Below are 16469 nucleotides of genomic sequence, written 5' to 3'. Positions count from 1 at the left end.
TCCCCAGCATCTTCCCAAGAGGGAAACACGCTCCCGCTGCCCTTTCTGTATCCAAGGAGAGGCTTTAAAAATATAGCCTCCTGTGAAAAATAGACACAGTGTCTACATGAAATATAAACTGTGGTTGCTAAGGCTGCTGTTCTGTAATAGCCATCTGGTAAGTCAGCTCTGGGAAGTGGGGCAGAAGCCTGGGCTACGGGATCAGCGGATGCTGTTGGGCCTGTGATTAGATCTCATTATTGGACACCCACCTGGCAGCAGGCACGATGTGAGGCACCTCCCACTTCATCTGCACCCCAACTGTGAACTTCAGGGTATTATGAGCTTCACTTTACAGCATGGAGACTGGGATGTAATGAGTACTCGAGCCTGGATGTGTGTGTTTCTCCAGAATTCATGTGCTCAGACCTAATCCCAAAGGTGAAGGTATTAGGAGGTGGGCCTTGGGAGGTGCTTAGATCATGAGCGTAGGGGGGTCTCATGATAGGATTAGTGTCTTAGAAAAGAGACCCCTGAGATCTCCCTGGACCCTCCTCTGTGTGGAAACTCAGTGGGAAGACAGCCCTTCGTGAACCAGGGCGTGGTCTTAACCAGACACCAAGTCTGTCAACACCCTGATCTTGGACTTCACCTCCAGAACCGTGGGTAATACATTTCTGCTGTTTAAGCTACCCAGCCTGTGCTATTCCACATGCACTAAGATTAAGAGATGAAACAATTTGCCCCAGGTCACTGCCCTCTTGAGTCAAGGAGCTGGAGGCCAGTCCTGTCCTTGACTGCTAGACAGCAGTGATTTCAAAATTGTGATAGAAGACTTTCATATAATTCTTTACATTCCTCAGGATACTTACACCATTGTCTTTACTGTTTCATTAGTCTTCGAAGGGAGATGAGGCAGGTTGCCAATGAAAAACTGAAACCCAGAGAAACTGCAGTTTTGCAGAGGTTTAGTTAGACAGTGAATGAACCAGGAACAGACCAGCTCCTTCCCCCTCCCCACCCCAGCTGCAGGTAACTCTGCCTCTCATCCTTAACAGACACCTCTCTTTGCTGTGTTCTAGCTCAGCTCTAAGGAAAAGTGAAATCTGTGGTTTTAGAGAGGAAGTGTCCTAGTGGATAAGCCTGGTCCAGGGCACAGGGGATGAGAAAGGGCACAGCAGATAAGTGAAGTTCTGTGCACAGGGGATGAGTGAGGTCCTGGGCACGGGAGTGGATGAGGTCATGGGGCTGAGCCTGGACCAGTTGTTCTCACAGGCCTCATGGACTGAAGAAGGCCAGAGCATACTTAGCCATGGGAGGACTCAGAGTCATGAATAGCCATGGAATAGCCCTGTCACCTGGCCTGTAGGCTTCTTTTTGTTTTGTTTTTAAGATATATATATTTTTTTAATTCATGAGAGAGAGAGGCAAAGACACAGGCAGAGGGAGAAGCAGGGTCCATGCAGGGAGCCCGATGTGGGACTAATCTAGGTTCCAGGATCAGGCCCTGGCTGAAGGCAGCGCTAAACCTCTGAACCACCCCGGCTGCCCGGCCTTTAGGCTTCTATCACTAAAGGAGTCAGAGTCACAATGAAGATGTGTATCTGCCAGTGTTTATTCATTCCTTTGACATCTGAGCTGTTGCTCTGTAGCCACGTCTATGCTAGGCACTCTGTTTATAACCCTTCCTGTGTTGTCACCTTGCTGCTTACATAGAAACCAGATGTGGTGGGAGGGGTAAAAGTTCCTTGTTCTGTGTGTACAAGCACATGTGACCTGATCTCTGTTCACTAACAAAGTCCTGGCCTGGACAAAGCACAGGACCTGGAATGTAGAGTCCCACTGCTCCACATAGAGAGGACGCTGGGGCGTCCTCAGGCCCAGGTGTGTGGCAGTGAGAGCTGACCCCTTCTGTTTCAGCAGCTCCCTGTTGGCTCATTGCACATGGGGGTGGTCAGGGTCACCTCTGCCCACCAGAGCACCCCATCCCCTCAAGAGGCTTTATAGCAGTCAACTGCAGGTGGCAGGTACTTGAGTTGGCTGTCGTCACACGTGAACAAAATTGTATGTTTCATGTAAGTTAGACTATTATATGTATAAGGTGCCTTTTGTGGTGAATGTTCTTGAAGGTGAGCTGTCTTGAGAAGTTTTTACATGTCAGGCTTAGGTGCATGCCGCCCCTTCTCTGTAAAGCAGCTCTTTGTCACGTGACCCTTGGTCAAGGTTGTAGATTTAATGCCTGCATTAGTCAACAAATTAGCCCTCTTCTGGAAGAACCACATATCACTGTGCTGGGGCCCATGTTCCCCCTGAACAGCATCAACTCAAGGGTCAGATTCCAGAATCATTTCTTTGTATCACCAGTTCGTTTGCCAACCACTATGCCCTGTTAGTTTGAGGAAGACCACACACGGGCATGCTCAGAGTGTACTCTTCTGTGTTGCTGCTGATAGGGAGGCCCTGCAACCAGGAAAATAACTGGTGCTGTACTTGGGGTTTTCTGGCCAAGCTTCTACATGTTTTCTAAGGGCTCTGGAGGAATGGTTAGGAGCTTCATGTGTCCTCCATGGGAAGGCACCATTTAGAGGGCTGATACTAATCTGAACCTGCGTTGGTAGGTTGGTATGCATCGCAGGTCAGGCCAAAAGAGGAAGGGTTGCTGGACGCTGCTCACAGCTGCCCAGTGAGACAGGTGTGGGCAACCCCATCGGCTACACAGAGGTGGAGGGCCCGAGCCCCAGGGAGTCAGGAGCATGGCCAGGACGCAAGCCCAAGGCTCCCGCCCCTGGCTGCGAATCGGATTTGTTACCACTCCTTTAGCTGGGGGCCACAAGGTTGAAGAAGGAAAGAAGAAGCCCGTGAGTTCTGGAGTGGCTGTGTGGTTGGATTCTGCAGCCAGAACCGGGGGGCACCACAGCTCGTCAGACGGACCACTCGTCCTGCACTCAGCCATGGGGTGGGGGTGGGAGGGGAGGAAGGAAATGGAGAGAAATGAGGATTCGTTTAGTGGAAGATAAAGCCCAGCTGCCGCCAGCACGGAGGACACAATGGCTTGACTCTATTCTACTTACCCTTTTACAGAATGCAACGGCTCAATTTTTTTTTTTTTATGTCTCAACTGGAGGAATATTTTTGTGATAATGCAGGATGTTCTTTTATGTTTTTATATCTGCTTGATTTTGCCTGGAGATTATTATTTCATTATTTTAAACCCTTAATTCAGAATGTTAAGTGATCCTTATCTATGTCACAAAACTGCAGACAGTTGGATGCCTGGATGGCTCAGCAGTTGAGCGTCTGCCTTTGGCTCAGAGCGTGATCCTGGAGTTCCAGGATCAAGTCCCACATCGGGCTCCCTGCATGGAGCCTGCTTCTCCCTCTGCCTATGTCTCTGCCCCTCCCCTCTCTCTCTGTGTGTGTCTCGTGAATAAATAAATAAAATCTTTAAAAAAATTTCAGATAATTGATGCCCCAAAATGTCACTTTATACAAAATGCCAGTATCCTCTCAAAATGAATGCTTTTGTCTGTAGAGGGTTGGACTTTAGGAAGCCATACTTGTCTTCCAGAGAGTGTGAAGGTGGGGATCAGGGCCATAGGCTGTAGTTGTGAAGTGAGCACAGGGAAGGCAGGGTTGCTCCTGAAGGGAGGGTTGCTCCTGAAGGATGCTCCCTCACACCTAGTGGGACTCATGCTGGATTAGCCAGGACAGGCCGTGCATGGTCTGTGTGAAGGTCCTGTGGCTTGCGCTCACTTGATAGGTAAGGAAACCAAGGTGCAGAGAGGTGGTATGGCCTGCCCAGGGTCACATAACCAGCAACCACAGAGAGGGAAGGATGGCCAGAAAGAGAATTGAAGTGGTTTCCATCAGTTCAGGGAAGGAGGAAATTAGACAAAAACAAGACCCAGAGCCAGCCCAACTGAGCTGGGGACCTGGAAGTCACTGTGATGCTCCCCTCCCACGTTCTGCCCACCGATCCAGTGTTCCAAATTCCCAGATGGTCTTCCTCCCCAGGACTTACCATGCTGGCCCTTCTTGGCTTCCTGGACCTCACTTGTGTCCTTAGGGAGGTGTGGGCAGAGGTATGCAAGCCCCTGCTCCACCTGCCCCGGCACCCTGCCCAGCTAGCCGGGGGAGACCCACTGAACTGTACTGTACTCTCAGCCTTACCCACCCTGGCCCTATAACCTGCTTCTTCCACACAGATGTTTCCAGCTGTCTTTTTTACTAGGCGTTAACATGGGCTGCTGTCCCAGACACCAGCTCCTTCCCATGGATCTCAGCAAAGATGTCCTTCCTTCTGAATGGGCTGTGGCATCTGCCCTACTCATTCAGCCACTCTCCATGCACCTTGTCAGCAAGTGTGTCTGACATAGCATGAGCTGGGAGCAGCATGACAGCCTTTACCTTGGCCATTGCACTTCAGTTAGGTCACAGGATGAGACAGTAGACCAAAACAATTATGTAAGCCCCTAATAAAACACCTCTGTGATAAATGCAAAGATGGAAGCCTACTTGAGAGGGAGATTGACAGGACCAGCAGTGGTGTCCACCTGTGGTTGGGTGGGCTTTATCACTTGATGAAGCTGGAGCCCCAGGACGGCTTGCATCCTACAGATGGATCTGCATGGATGCAGGCCCTGGGATGGAAGGAGCTTGAGGCCTGGGCCTGACCCCAGGTTTGTCTGCACACCTGATTGCCTGGCCTTGGGGAATGGCCTGGGATAGGAGTGGGTAGGTCCAGGGCATTCAGACCCTTGATAAAGAATGTGCATTTGCTTTAGGCGCAGTGGGAAGTCACAGGAGTGTTTTAATTAAGCAGGGGAGTCTTGTGATCTGGTTTATATTCTTTAAAAAAAATTTTCTCGTTGCTATGAATCATTTGGGGGAGGCCGTTTTTGTCTTCTAGGCCAGAGGTGGTGGCCGCCTGGGCCAGAGCGCTACAGTGGGTGGCTGATGACGCACTCTAGAGGTGGAGTGGCAGGACGTGCTGATGGGCCGGATGTGGGGGTGCAGGGAGGAGAGGAATCCACAGCAGTTCAGGGTTCTGGCTGATGGGGAGGAGCAAAAAGGGAGAGGACAGTGAGGGATCTGGAGTTTTAGTCTGGACACGTGGTTTAAGATACCAGCCTCGTTCATGTCCTGGTACAGATGGAGATGATAAATGGATGAGGCCACCCGTTAGTGGAGGCCCTGGCCCCGGGCTTCGGGTCACCTGCAGTACCCGGCTACCTGTAGTCTGTTCCCCCTGCCCAGCACACTTACAGGGAAGTGGACCGCAGTGCGGTGTGCAGAAGTGAGGGAGCCAGGACAGGAAGCAGCCATGGCTCCCCTCAGTTAGGTCCCTGCTGGGGCTCACTGGATTCAGGAACAGTCCAGGCCCTGTGCCTGCCAGTGCCTGCAGCCAGTCTTCTCTCTTGTACAGTCTGCTAAACGCAGGGCATTTACTCTGGTCACTAGGCCTTTTTTCTGGTCACTGGACCTTTGTGGGAGATGTTCTCACTGCCTGCGATGTTCTGTAACCTCCCGGCCCTTCCTCCACGGGGGCTGCTGACTTCACAGCCTCCTGCCTCTAAAGACATCTCATGTGGCTCTCCAGGGAGCCTCCCAGACCATACCTCCCCAGGATCTGGACTCAGGGTCCCTCTTGTAGGCACCGCCCTTCCCCCCTCCCCAAGCCTGACCTCAGGGGGTCACTGACTGCCGCCTGTTCCTGTCACTACCCGAGAACTGGGGAGAGAATATCAGGTCTTACTCCATTCTTTTCCCAGGATCAGTATGACACTCTGATAAGTGGTTCTGCCAACTGCCCCTGTGTTACGGTCTAAACAAGACATCTGTAACTCCTGAAAAGAGTGAGTCAGTTCCTAGCTTGGGGTGGTGGTGGGGAATCTCTGGGGGATCTATTACTGAACCATTCTTTTTTTTTTTTTTTTAAAGATATATTTGTTTTTTAGAGAGACCAGGGGTGAGGAGGGGCAGAAGGAGAGAGAATCTCAAGCAGACTCCCCGCTGAGCACAGAGCCAGAGGCAGGGCTTGTTCCCACCAGCCTGAGATCATGAACTGAGCTGAAACCAAGAGTCAGACTCAAGCAACTGAGCACCCAGGCGCCCCATTGTTAATTGGTCTTTCTGTTAATGCTACCCTGGGTCTGTGGGTCTGCTGTAGTATCCTGGGACAGAGGGAGCAGGTGATCTCCTGTAGGCTCAGGGAACGAGGTGGGTGATGGTGACGGGGCCTTGAAGGCCGACACGGTGTGTAGGGAAGGGAGCGAGGAGGGAGACGATTATATGAGTTTATGACTTGGCAGTGCACCTCCGCGGGTAGAGCCCTGTACCCCAAGCCCAAACACCAAGGGCATACCTGCTTTTCCTCCTCCAGGTCCTCCCTGCCACCCTGCCCCCATCCCAACTCCCTGTCCCATGCTGCCTTTGCATTTCTTGCAATGCAGGTTCCCCCTTTCCCTTCAGAGTTTCTTCTGGCTGTGCATTATAACCCTATATCACCCACTGTGATAGGTGTGTGTGTGGCAGAGGAGGAGGGAGCTGATGGGTTTGAAGACCATGCACCTGGCTAAGTTGTGTGTACACTGCCCAGAAAAGCCACATCTCTGCTTGTCCACTTGTGAGAGCAGCAGGGATGCTGCTAAATTGTTACAGCAGGCAGTAGGTGTTCTTGGACTGGCTCTGGGCCAGGTGGGGTGAAGGTCACCCTTCTGTATTAGGCACTTAGAAGTGAGTGACCTGGGGCTGTGTCCCTATATTTCTGAGCTTCTAGTTCCCCACCTGCAGGAGGGGATGATGCTTCACGAGGATCTTCTGAGGGTCACATGGGGTAATATCTGGAAAAGCTCCTGTAAATGAATCAAATGTAGGAGAGTCTTATCTTGGCTGGGGGTGCTGTCCACCCCCAGGGCCTTGTTATTAAATGGTCTTAAAGTTGGTGATGCAGATTGAATCTCCTGCGTGGCACGCTCTCCCTCCCCTCCTCTCCTGCCTCCTTCCCAGTGGCCAGCCTGTGCCAACACTTCTCAACTAGGAAGAGTCACGACAGCTAAAAGGGGCTGTGGAGGACACTTAGAAATCCAAACTAAACAGATAACAGGGAGCCAGATACTTTCCAGTTTCTTCATGAAGCAGCTGGCCAGGGCAGAGTTTGCTGTGCAAATTCATTTTGAAATAGCCTGGGAGGCAAAATTACTTTAAAGATAACTTCTGGAAGAGAAAATTTCATTCTGCTTACTCAGCATGATGTAGCAATTAAAATGCTGGTTTTCCTCCTCTTTGAGAGCTACCCCTGAATAATTTATGGCTTCACCCACTGGAGGCTCTAAGTCTTTGCTAAAATGAAATGATTTCCACTAAGAGTGGGTGTGGGGCTTCAGGCTGTTGTCGCTACCCCGGGGCCCCTCTGTCTCCTGGCCGCAGGGTCTCAGGGCCAGGGTTGCCACCTCCAGGAACAGTTAGGCGCCAGTAGCAGCAGCACCACCTGGTGCCCTTCCAAAAAATGGTTGGTGACAGGGAGTATGGTGGCCACTTGGCTCTCTGGGCCGTAGTTTTTTTCTGTAAAAAGAGGGTGGTTAGAGCATTCTAAAGCTCTCAGGCCAAGTCAGGGGATTTCTGTTGATGATGTCTCAGTTTCCACAACAGCCTTGCAAAGCAGCTCTTCCATTTTCCACATGAAACGGATGAAGATATTATCTAAGACTGTGCAGTTAGCTAGAAGTAAATTTCAGCTCTCAAATCTATCCAGTCTAAAACCTGCGCTTTCTTGTCCTTGACTTATTTTGCCATGAAAAACTTGTTTTTCAGAGACTGCTTAAATTAGTGGTAGAGAAAGGTTGGGGGTGTTTAAAATTCTGAACATGCACAGCTTTCCCTAGAAATTGCAAAGCTTTTGCAAGATACCCTGAAGGGGTATCTGGCTGGCTCAGTTGGTGGAGTGTGTGACTCTGGGTCTCGGGTCATAAGTTTGAGCCCCAAATTGGGCGTAGAGATTACATAAAAAAATTTAAAAAACAAAAAACAAAAACTTGTCTCCTACAAATCTCTACATGCTGTTAGCCTGGCTTAAGTCACTATATGGAATTTTTTTTTAACATTTTATTTATAAGAGACACAGAGAGGCAGAGACACAGGCAAAGGGAGAAGCAGGTTCCCTGTGGGGAGCCTGATGTGGGACTCAATTCCAGGACCCCGGATCATGCCCTGAGCTGAAGTAGATGCTCAACCACTGAGCCAGCCAGGTGCCCCTTAAGAGTCATAGCTCTTAAGAGTGCGTGTGTGTGTGTGTGTGTGTGTGTGTGTGTGTGTGTTTCAAAAGGCTGTCCCTGCATTAGTCAAAAATTGTGAGGTTTTCATTTCCCTGGTGAAATTATCTGAATGAGCCCCTTCAGATTTATTCACCAATAAATTTCAAGGTGCCACGTGGAGAGTTCCAGGACAGAAAGACTGCAATCTCGCCAGGGTGGGCATTTTCAGGCTCCGAGGGGTGAAAGCATTCTTACTTAGAGAACTCACCTTCCCTTCCAAGAAAGAGGAGGCGCAAAAGCGGTGCCCGTGCAGGTGGGCTGGGAATGCAGGGTGCAGGTGCAGGGAGGACCCTGGGACCCCAGCTCACAGGGGATGGGGTGCGCAGCCAGGACCGACCACAGAGGGGGAGGGTGCCAGGGAAGGTGCACCCCATGGAGCCCAGGCACCCATCTGGCTGCGTGTGGTGCTCACGGCCATGAACACCCCCCCAACCTCTGTTGCAGGTCCAACCCGAAAGATGCCCCCTGGCGCCAGTGCCATGGACTTCTTCCAGCTTTTTGTCCCGGACAACGTGCTCAAGAACATGGTGGTGCAGACAAACATGTATGCCAAGAAGTTCCAGGAGCGCTTCGGCAGCGACGGCGCGTGGGCCGAGGTGACGCTGACGGAGATGAAGGCGTTCCTGGGCTACATGATCTCCACCAGCATCTCCCACTGCGAGTCGGTCCTCAGCATTTGGAGCGGCGGCTTCTATAGCAACAGGAGCCTCGCCCTGGTCATGAGCCAGGCCCGCTTCGAGAAGATCCTCAAGTACTTCCACGTGGTGGCCTTCCGCTCCAGCCAGACCACGCACGGCCTCTACAAGGTCCAGCCCTTCCTTGACTCCCTGCAGAACGGCTTCGACTCTGCCTTCAGGCCTTCCCAAACCCAGGTGAGGCCCGTGGGCGGGGCCTCCCTCCCTGGTGGCAGCCTCTCAGCCTGCCTTCGCCCCAGGGCACCCCTTCTTCTCCTGTACTCCCTCCCACCCCCCAGCTCCAGACCACAGAGAAGTCAGAGCCAGGTTTAGCTCAGACACTCCGTTCCCCTCCTCCTTGCCCGACTCCTCCCTCCTCTTGATGGTGCTGTCTTTCCAAACTGCATGTTTTCCAGGCTAATGTAAATTTTCTTCTGCTAAGAACCTCTAATATTAACTTGCTGTGTTCTTCCCTGTTGGTGAGGAAAGGGCCGAAGCCTTGTAGGTGGCAGAGGGAAGGAGGCCAAAATCTACACCAGGATCACTCAGGTGCTGGGTCCACCTGGCACATGTGACACAGGCAGGGCCTTTGGACCAGGGTCTGATAGAGCCCTACACCTAGCTCTTCAGCCCCCTGACAAACCTTCCCAACATCCCTAACTGGTTCTGGAAGGCTCCGTTTGCTCTCAGTTCCTGAGCCTTCTGGTGTTGACATGTGGCCAGTACCCTTGGCTGTGGTGAGATGCGACTTTCAAAGTCATCCTCAAAGCTACTCCACTGGTCTAGCAAACTGAGGAGGTGGCTTATTTCTGGGATTCCTCTACACAAAACTTTTGAAAGTTTTTGGCCCACATGAGCCCAATTCCATTTGACCCGTTTGATGTGGAAACACAAATTGACATCATTTTTATTTGTGTATTTAAAGAGCCACCAGTCCACCTGCTCTTCCTTGTGCTTTTCCCTTAAGGGCCTTCTTCAGGGCAGCCCTGGTGGCTCAGCGCCGCCTTCAGCCCAGGATGTGATCCTGGAGACCTGGGATCGAGTCACATGTCGGGTTCCCTGCATGGAGCCTATTTCTCCCTCTGCCTGTGTCTCTGGCTCGCTCTCTCTCTCTCTCTCTCTCTCTCTCTCTCTCTCTGTGTGTCTCTCATGAATAAATAAATAAAATCTTTTTTTTTTAAAGGGCCTTCTTCATAAATCTCAGATTCTTTCTTATGTTTTCCCTTTCCCTGACTCTGTATCTTGCCTCTTTCCCTGCATAGCTGAAAATCGCCGGATTTTTGTGGGGGAAGATATCTCCCTATTTCAGGTCTGTGGGAGCCTTAAAACAATCTCTGGAAGCGTTCCTCCTGCTGTTCTGTGAATATTCTGGGCTCATTATGATTTCCAGGTGTTTGTGATGCTCTTTCTGACTCCCAGAAGCATTTCCCTCTTCTCTCTGCCTTAACAGATTTACCCGGTCTCTGGGGCCCAATGCAGGGCCAGTATTTCCGTGCTGGTCTGTGCTTTCCCGAATGTCCCCACTATTTTCAGGGCAGCTGAGTATCATTCTTTCTTGTCCCTAGTCTCTTACCTTCGAGACAGGAGGTGGGATCTTTTGGGCCCTGCCTTAAACAGGATCAGGGCTGGGCATATTATTTTTTGTTTCACTGAATATTTGCTTGGTTGAAAATGAACCAAACCAGAGCCGTGCTGGCTGGATGCAAGGGATAAAGGATATTCTGACCGTGGTCGGGACGAGCCGTTTGAGCAGCTACTGGAAGAGGCTGCAGGCTTGCTCTGGGTATCTCTCAAGAATCAAACAGCCAGCTGCTTGGATGATTGATACTTAACAGCATAAAGATAAGGCTTCTGATGATCCTTCTAGCCCCTAGACTAGGCCAGCCTTGTCCAGGGTTATACTCCTATTTGTGGTGTTATGTGAGTTGGCCTTGTGCCATCAGGGCCCCAGCAGGAAATTCTAAAGCTTTCCTGGTATTCCAGCTTTTCTCTTTTGTGAAAAGTCCCTGTTTGGACTCTGGAACATTCATTTGGGTAGAAGGGGATCAAGTAGTGGGTTTGTTTGGGAGTTGCCATCTGCCACCCCAAAGCCTCAGGGCTCCTGTGAAGGGTCTTCACTCTGCCTGCTGAGGACAGTTGGCACAGTTCTCCATCAGATGTGTGGGTGGATCTGCTCCAGGCTCCCCAGCATCACTCTGTATCCCACTCCCTCACACACACACCACCCTCAAAACACACGGCACACTTGCCTCGCAAACCACACACACCCTCTGCCCTGCAGTTTCTGGAGCCTTTCTGTACCAGCAAATGTGACCCTCTGGGATGAGTTTAGAACTTTCACACAGCCTTCAGAAACCGGATGGTTCTCAGGGTCTAACTGTAACCCACGCAGCCATGTGTCATGTGTGCCCACACTCGTGTTTATACACAAATGCAAAATGAGGAGATGTTGCATTTCCTCAAAACTGGGAACCGATTAATTAGAAGAGTATTTTTGGACAGGGATTATGCAAGTAAATAAATGGATGCTTTGTCTTTCCTCTACCATAACTACTGCCACGCCCCAGAATGAGCTTGTCCTACAGGAAAGATTCAGGAAATAGAGTTGGGTAAGGTTGCTGCTGGCCAGCCAGCATCCTGGAGAAGGAAATGCTTTTCTGGCATGCATAGCTTTCATGCAGAGTTTTGCTTTGGTGAGGTGTATGACGAACTGTAAATGCACACAGACTAGAGGTACATTGGCTTTCTGGAGATGAGGGAGCAAGGGCAGTTTTATGTACTGTGGCTTCACAGGGGCCCGAGTAGGACATACTTCTTTTCTTTTTTTGAAGATTTATTTATTTATTTATTTATGATAGACATAAAGAGAGAGAGGGGCAGAGACAGGAGGAGGGAGAAGCAGGCTCCATGCCGGGAGCCTGATGTGGGACTCAATCCCGGGACTCCAGGATCGCGCCCTGGGCCAAAGGCAGACGTTAAACCGCTGAGCCACCCAGGGATCCCCAGGACATGCTTCTTGAGCAGGGGGAGCAGAGCAGGAACAGGCAGGCAGCCAGAGAGGGCTTCTTTCTATCATCTTCCCCTCAATACCCCCTCCATGTCCCCACAGTGTGTGGGACTTACCCATTTGACTACAGTGGTTCCAAATGGGGCTTTGAATGTTTTAGGAATCCACAGAGTCGGGCAGCCCCCGTGGCTTAGCGGTTTAGTGCCGCCTTCAGCTCAGGGCCTGATCCTGGAGACCTGGGATCAAGTCCCATCTCGGGCTCCCTGCATGAAGCCTGCTTCGCCCTCTGTCTGTGTCTCTGCCTCTTTCTCTCTCTCTCTCTCTCTCTCCTGAATAAATAAATTTAAAAAATCTTAAAAAAAAGGAATCCACAGAGTCAGCTAGGCATGAGGGCCGTGGAAGGCACAGTGGCTAGGCAGCTTCTCCAGCCCTCCTCTTCACGAGCATCAGACGGGGGAGGCAGGTTTAAGGTCCACATGCTTGGGAACCCTGGGTGGCTCAGCGGTTTAGTGCCTGCCTTCCACCCGGGGCCTGATCCTGGAGGCCCAGGATCGAGTCCCACGTCGGGCTCCCTGCAAGGAGCCTGCTTCTCCCTCTGCCTGTGTCTCTGCCTCTCTCGCTCTCTCTGTGTGTCTCCCATGAATAAGTAAATAAAATCTTTTTTTAAAAAAAAAAAGGTCCACATGCTTCCACCAACAGAGCAGTCTGGGGGCCAGGCTGAACATTACAAGGCTGCTGCTGTTTTATTTTTATTTTTTTATTTTTTTGCTGCTGCTGTTTTAATGGAATTCAGGGTAGCATTAATGGAAGGGTGAGAGGATACTGTCTAAATCACAGCTGGTAAGTACCGTCCTTGAATCTGCCCTTGTCAGACAAGTGTTCTGACATCACGTGGGAGCTTGTTGGATATGCAGAAGCTCAGGCCCTGCCCCAACCCTACTAGAACAGAATTTACCCTTTAGTGAGGTCTTGGCTGACTGGTTGGTTTGTTAGAGTTCCAAAAGCACTGGTGGAGAGCAGGGGTTGGCACACTCTTTCTGTCAGTGGCCAGCTGGTCAGTGGTAGGCTTCATAGGCCATAGGGTCTCTGTTGCATCTTGTACAATGTGCTCTTGTAGCCCAGGAGCAGCCATTGAGAATACGGGAGTGAACCTGGCAGGTCCCAGTAAAACTTTATTTACAACAGGTGGTGAGCCAGACTCTACAACAGTTTGCTGGTCCCCCATCTAGGGCATTGGGTATGGTTCTTGGAATCCTATCATTTCCCGCATTCTTCATTTCAATGAAATTCAGACACACATGCCAATTTGTAATTAAGCTTGAGAAAGATTTGGGGGGAGAGGTGTAGCAGATTTCTAAATTTACCCAAAAGTCTCCCCAGAAAAGCTTTAGCCTGAAGAAACAAAATTTGACCACCACCCCCACTCCATTTTTTTTATGCCAGTTCTTTTTACTTTATAGTCTTGTCATTGAAAACATCTTATAACCATGTTATAAAGAAATTGAAATAGGTGAAATACGTTTACAGTTTGTCTTGGGAATCCGTGTCTGGAAGGACACAATGTGGAAGAAAGCAGAGGCTGGGTTATGGGGCACGGCCACAAGGCACCGGGTTCATTTCGGGGGTGGATTTTAAGAGATCCTTCAACCCTGGGGGACAAAGGTTGAGGACCTGTGTGAGAGCAGTCTTGAATACCTAAAGAAATAGTATGTGTTTTTCTTGGTTTCTCTAATGACAGACATTAGATCAATAGGCTCAGATTAAATGTGAGGGAAAGAACTTTTTAGCAGTTGAGCTGTCCATCAGAAAGGTCTTTTCTGGGGCACCCGCATGGCTCAGTAGCTGAGTATCTGCCTTCGGCTCAGATCGTGATCCTGGGGTCTTGGGATCGAGTCCCGCATTGGGCTCCCCACAGGGAGCCTGCTTCTCCCTCTGCCTATGTCTCTTCCTCTCTGTGTCTCTCATGAATAAATAAATAAAATCTTAAAAAAAAAAAAAAAAAAGAAAGGTCTTTTCTGAAAACAAGTGGGCATGTCCTACTAGAAGTCAGGATTCCTGGAGATCCCTCTACCAAGTGAGAGTTTGCTCTGGGGACCTTGAGCCACTAAGAATAATAATTATTATACACGTAATGAGATAACTATAATTATATTTAAAATATATAAGTATCTACATTAAATATGTATTGTTTTATAAATGAGTAAAATAAAAATAAAATTACCTTTTCATTTTCTATTTACTGAATACTTGCTATATGTCAGGGCCCAGGCTAAGTGCCTTGCATACGGTTTCTTAATTCATTCTCCCCAAAACACTGGTATAGATATTACCCTTTATAGATGAAGAGACTCAGGATCAGAGAGGTAAGGTAACTTAGGTCACCCAGCTGCTCCATTGGAGCAGAGATCTGATGACATCCCATCCCCCCAAACTCACGCTACCTTCCATGAGCATCTATGCTTTTTCCATTCCTGGCAGGTGCTACACGAACCCCTGATTGATGAGGACCCTGTGTTCATTGCCACATGCACGGAGCGGGAACTCCGAAAGAGGAAAAAACGGAAATTCAGCCTGTGGGTCAGGCAGTGTTCTTCCACTGGCTTCATTATCCAGGTGAGCCCCGGGATGGGCCCAGGGAGGCCAAGGGAGGACAGTCCAAGGGACTCGGCTCATTTGGTAACTGATGAGCTGGCTCACTCACCCTTTCCCTGAGCCTTCCCCAGAAGCTGCAGCAGGTGCAGGCCTGAGCTGCTCTCTCCTCATGAGGACACTAGGGCAGCTGGCCAGCCCTTCCTGTCCCGTCCAGCCCTTCTGGTTCAGTAACAACAGTAGACATTGATCAAGGCCCCGACCGTGTTGGCCGAGGCTTTACCAAAAGAGTGGGTCCGAGAGGCAACTACCATGTCTCTTGAGGACATGCTGTGTGGTGGTCCCAAAAGGTCCCTCCCACCCCAACCTTCCAGGTCTCTGTCCCACCATAGTGTAGCGAGGAAGCCTTCTTCCTAGGCTGCCAACAGCCAGCTGGTTAAGTTAGGCTTCGTCAGGAGTCTGGCTCTCTGAGCTAGCTGGGCACCTGCTCACTGGCCCTGCTTTGCTCCAAGAGACACAGATGAGTATTTCAGAAGTGGCCACACTCCACTGCAGAGAAAGTGTCAGTTCAGCTGCCAGGATCAGCCGGGGTGTGGAGTGCACAAAAGGAGAAGGTGGGGGCTGGCAAACAATGTGGCACCTATGTGACAGCTCCAGGCCCCAGGCTGGTTTGTCCTGCCTTCCTCGCCGGACACCTTCTCCTGACTGTCAGGCCTGCCAGCCCTGCGGTCACAGCTGACCCTGCCTCACTGCCCTGGCCTGGCTGCTGCCTCAGATCTGAGGCACAGGGGGTTTGCACTCCCTTCTCTCTGAGCCAGAGGAGGAGTTGAGCCAGAGAAGAAGTTGTGAGAAGATTTGGTTGTGCACCTCCTTGCCACAGTCAAGGAAGTGCATGTGCTCCAGGCAAACATGTCTGCTAAGAAGGACCATCCCATTCTCTCCCTGCAGGCCCGTAGGACCTTCAGCTTGGGCTGGGGCCAGGAGCTCCAGCTGGACCCCAGACCTGAGTCAGCTTGAGCACAGGCTTCAGGCAGTTGCCACAGTGGACCTTTCCCAGAGCAGGATTGACCCAGGATCAATCCTGGGTCCTGAGGCCTGGGCCCCTCTGTCCCTTCACAGCCTCCACTGTCCTTTGCAGTGACACTCACTGGAGACAGCAGCGTGAGGTTCACTTTATATGAGCCTTCCTAAGGAACGTTCAGTCCTCCTTTGAATAAGTACTTTCTTAGTACCTGTTCACTGCAGCATTGTGCCAGGCACTGGAAGGCAGAAACACAGTCCTGCCTTCTCAGACATCTGCCCATGTGGCTTGTGAACAGATGTTCACACATGGGTTCTCTGCGTGTCTATACCACTTCCTTTTTACTGGAAGCACTGAGTAGCTAGAAACCATGCCCATTACCTGGCAAGGCCACAGATCTCTCCCTGGGTACAAGTTCTTCCCAACTTTGTAAAATCTGTAAAATCCCCATCTAATAAAAAGGTTGGATTGGTCCCTTGAAACTTCCTATTGTTTGTTTGTCTAAGATTTTATTTATTTATTCATGAGAGAAACAGAGAGGCAGGGACATAGAGGGAGAAGCAGGCTCCTCACAGGGAGCCCGATGTGGGCCTTGATCCGAGGACCTTAGGATCACGCCCTGAGCCAAAGGCAGATGCTCAACCACTGAGCTACCCAGGCATCCCAGTTTTCCTTTTGTTTCTAAAACTCTGTGATTCTAGGAGGCTTTCCTGCAGCACGAGGGTCTGTATTTAGAAGCCAAACCGGAGCTGGCCCAATCCAATCCAAAGTGGTTGGTCATTCCGTGGCCTGGGCAACAGCAGTGGTTACCCTTCAGCCACAGGCTCCCCCATGACAGTGTGGTGCAAGAAATTTCTCGGCTGCCCCAGTTTATCTCCTTTGTTCCT

General features: G+C 50.5%; 1 protein-coding gene across 2 annotated transcripts in view; it reads left to right on the top strand.

Annotated features, from left to right (window-relative positions):
- Positions 1-16469, top strand: part of PGBD5 (piggyBac transposable element derived 5) — a 102033-nt gene that overhangs the window by 56982 nt on the left and 28582 nt on the right. For both annotated transcript variants that reach the window (XM_041750388.1, XM_041750387.1), the window contains exons 2-3: positions 8736-9163; positions 14451-14585. In XM_041750388.1, coding sequence (XP_041606322.1) covers positions 8736-9163; positions 14451-14585 — 563 coding nt within the window. The remainder of the gene's footprint in view (positions 1-8735; positions 9164-14450; positions 14586-16469) is intronic.

This window comes from Vulpes lagopus, chromosome 3 (assembly GCF_018345385.1).
Source record: "Vulpes lagopus strain Blue_001 chromosome 3, ASM1834538v1, whole genome shotgun sequence".
In the NCBI taxonomy this organism is placed as follows: Eukaryota; Metazoa; Chordata; class Mammalia; order Carnivora; family Canidae; genus Vulpes; species Vulpes lagopus.
Note: the sequence above shows the minus strand (reverse complement) of the source record. Positions and strands in the feature narration are given on the sequence as shown.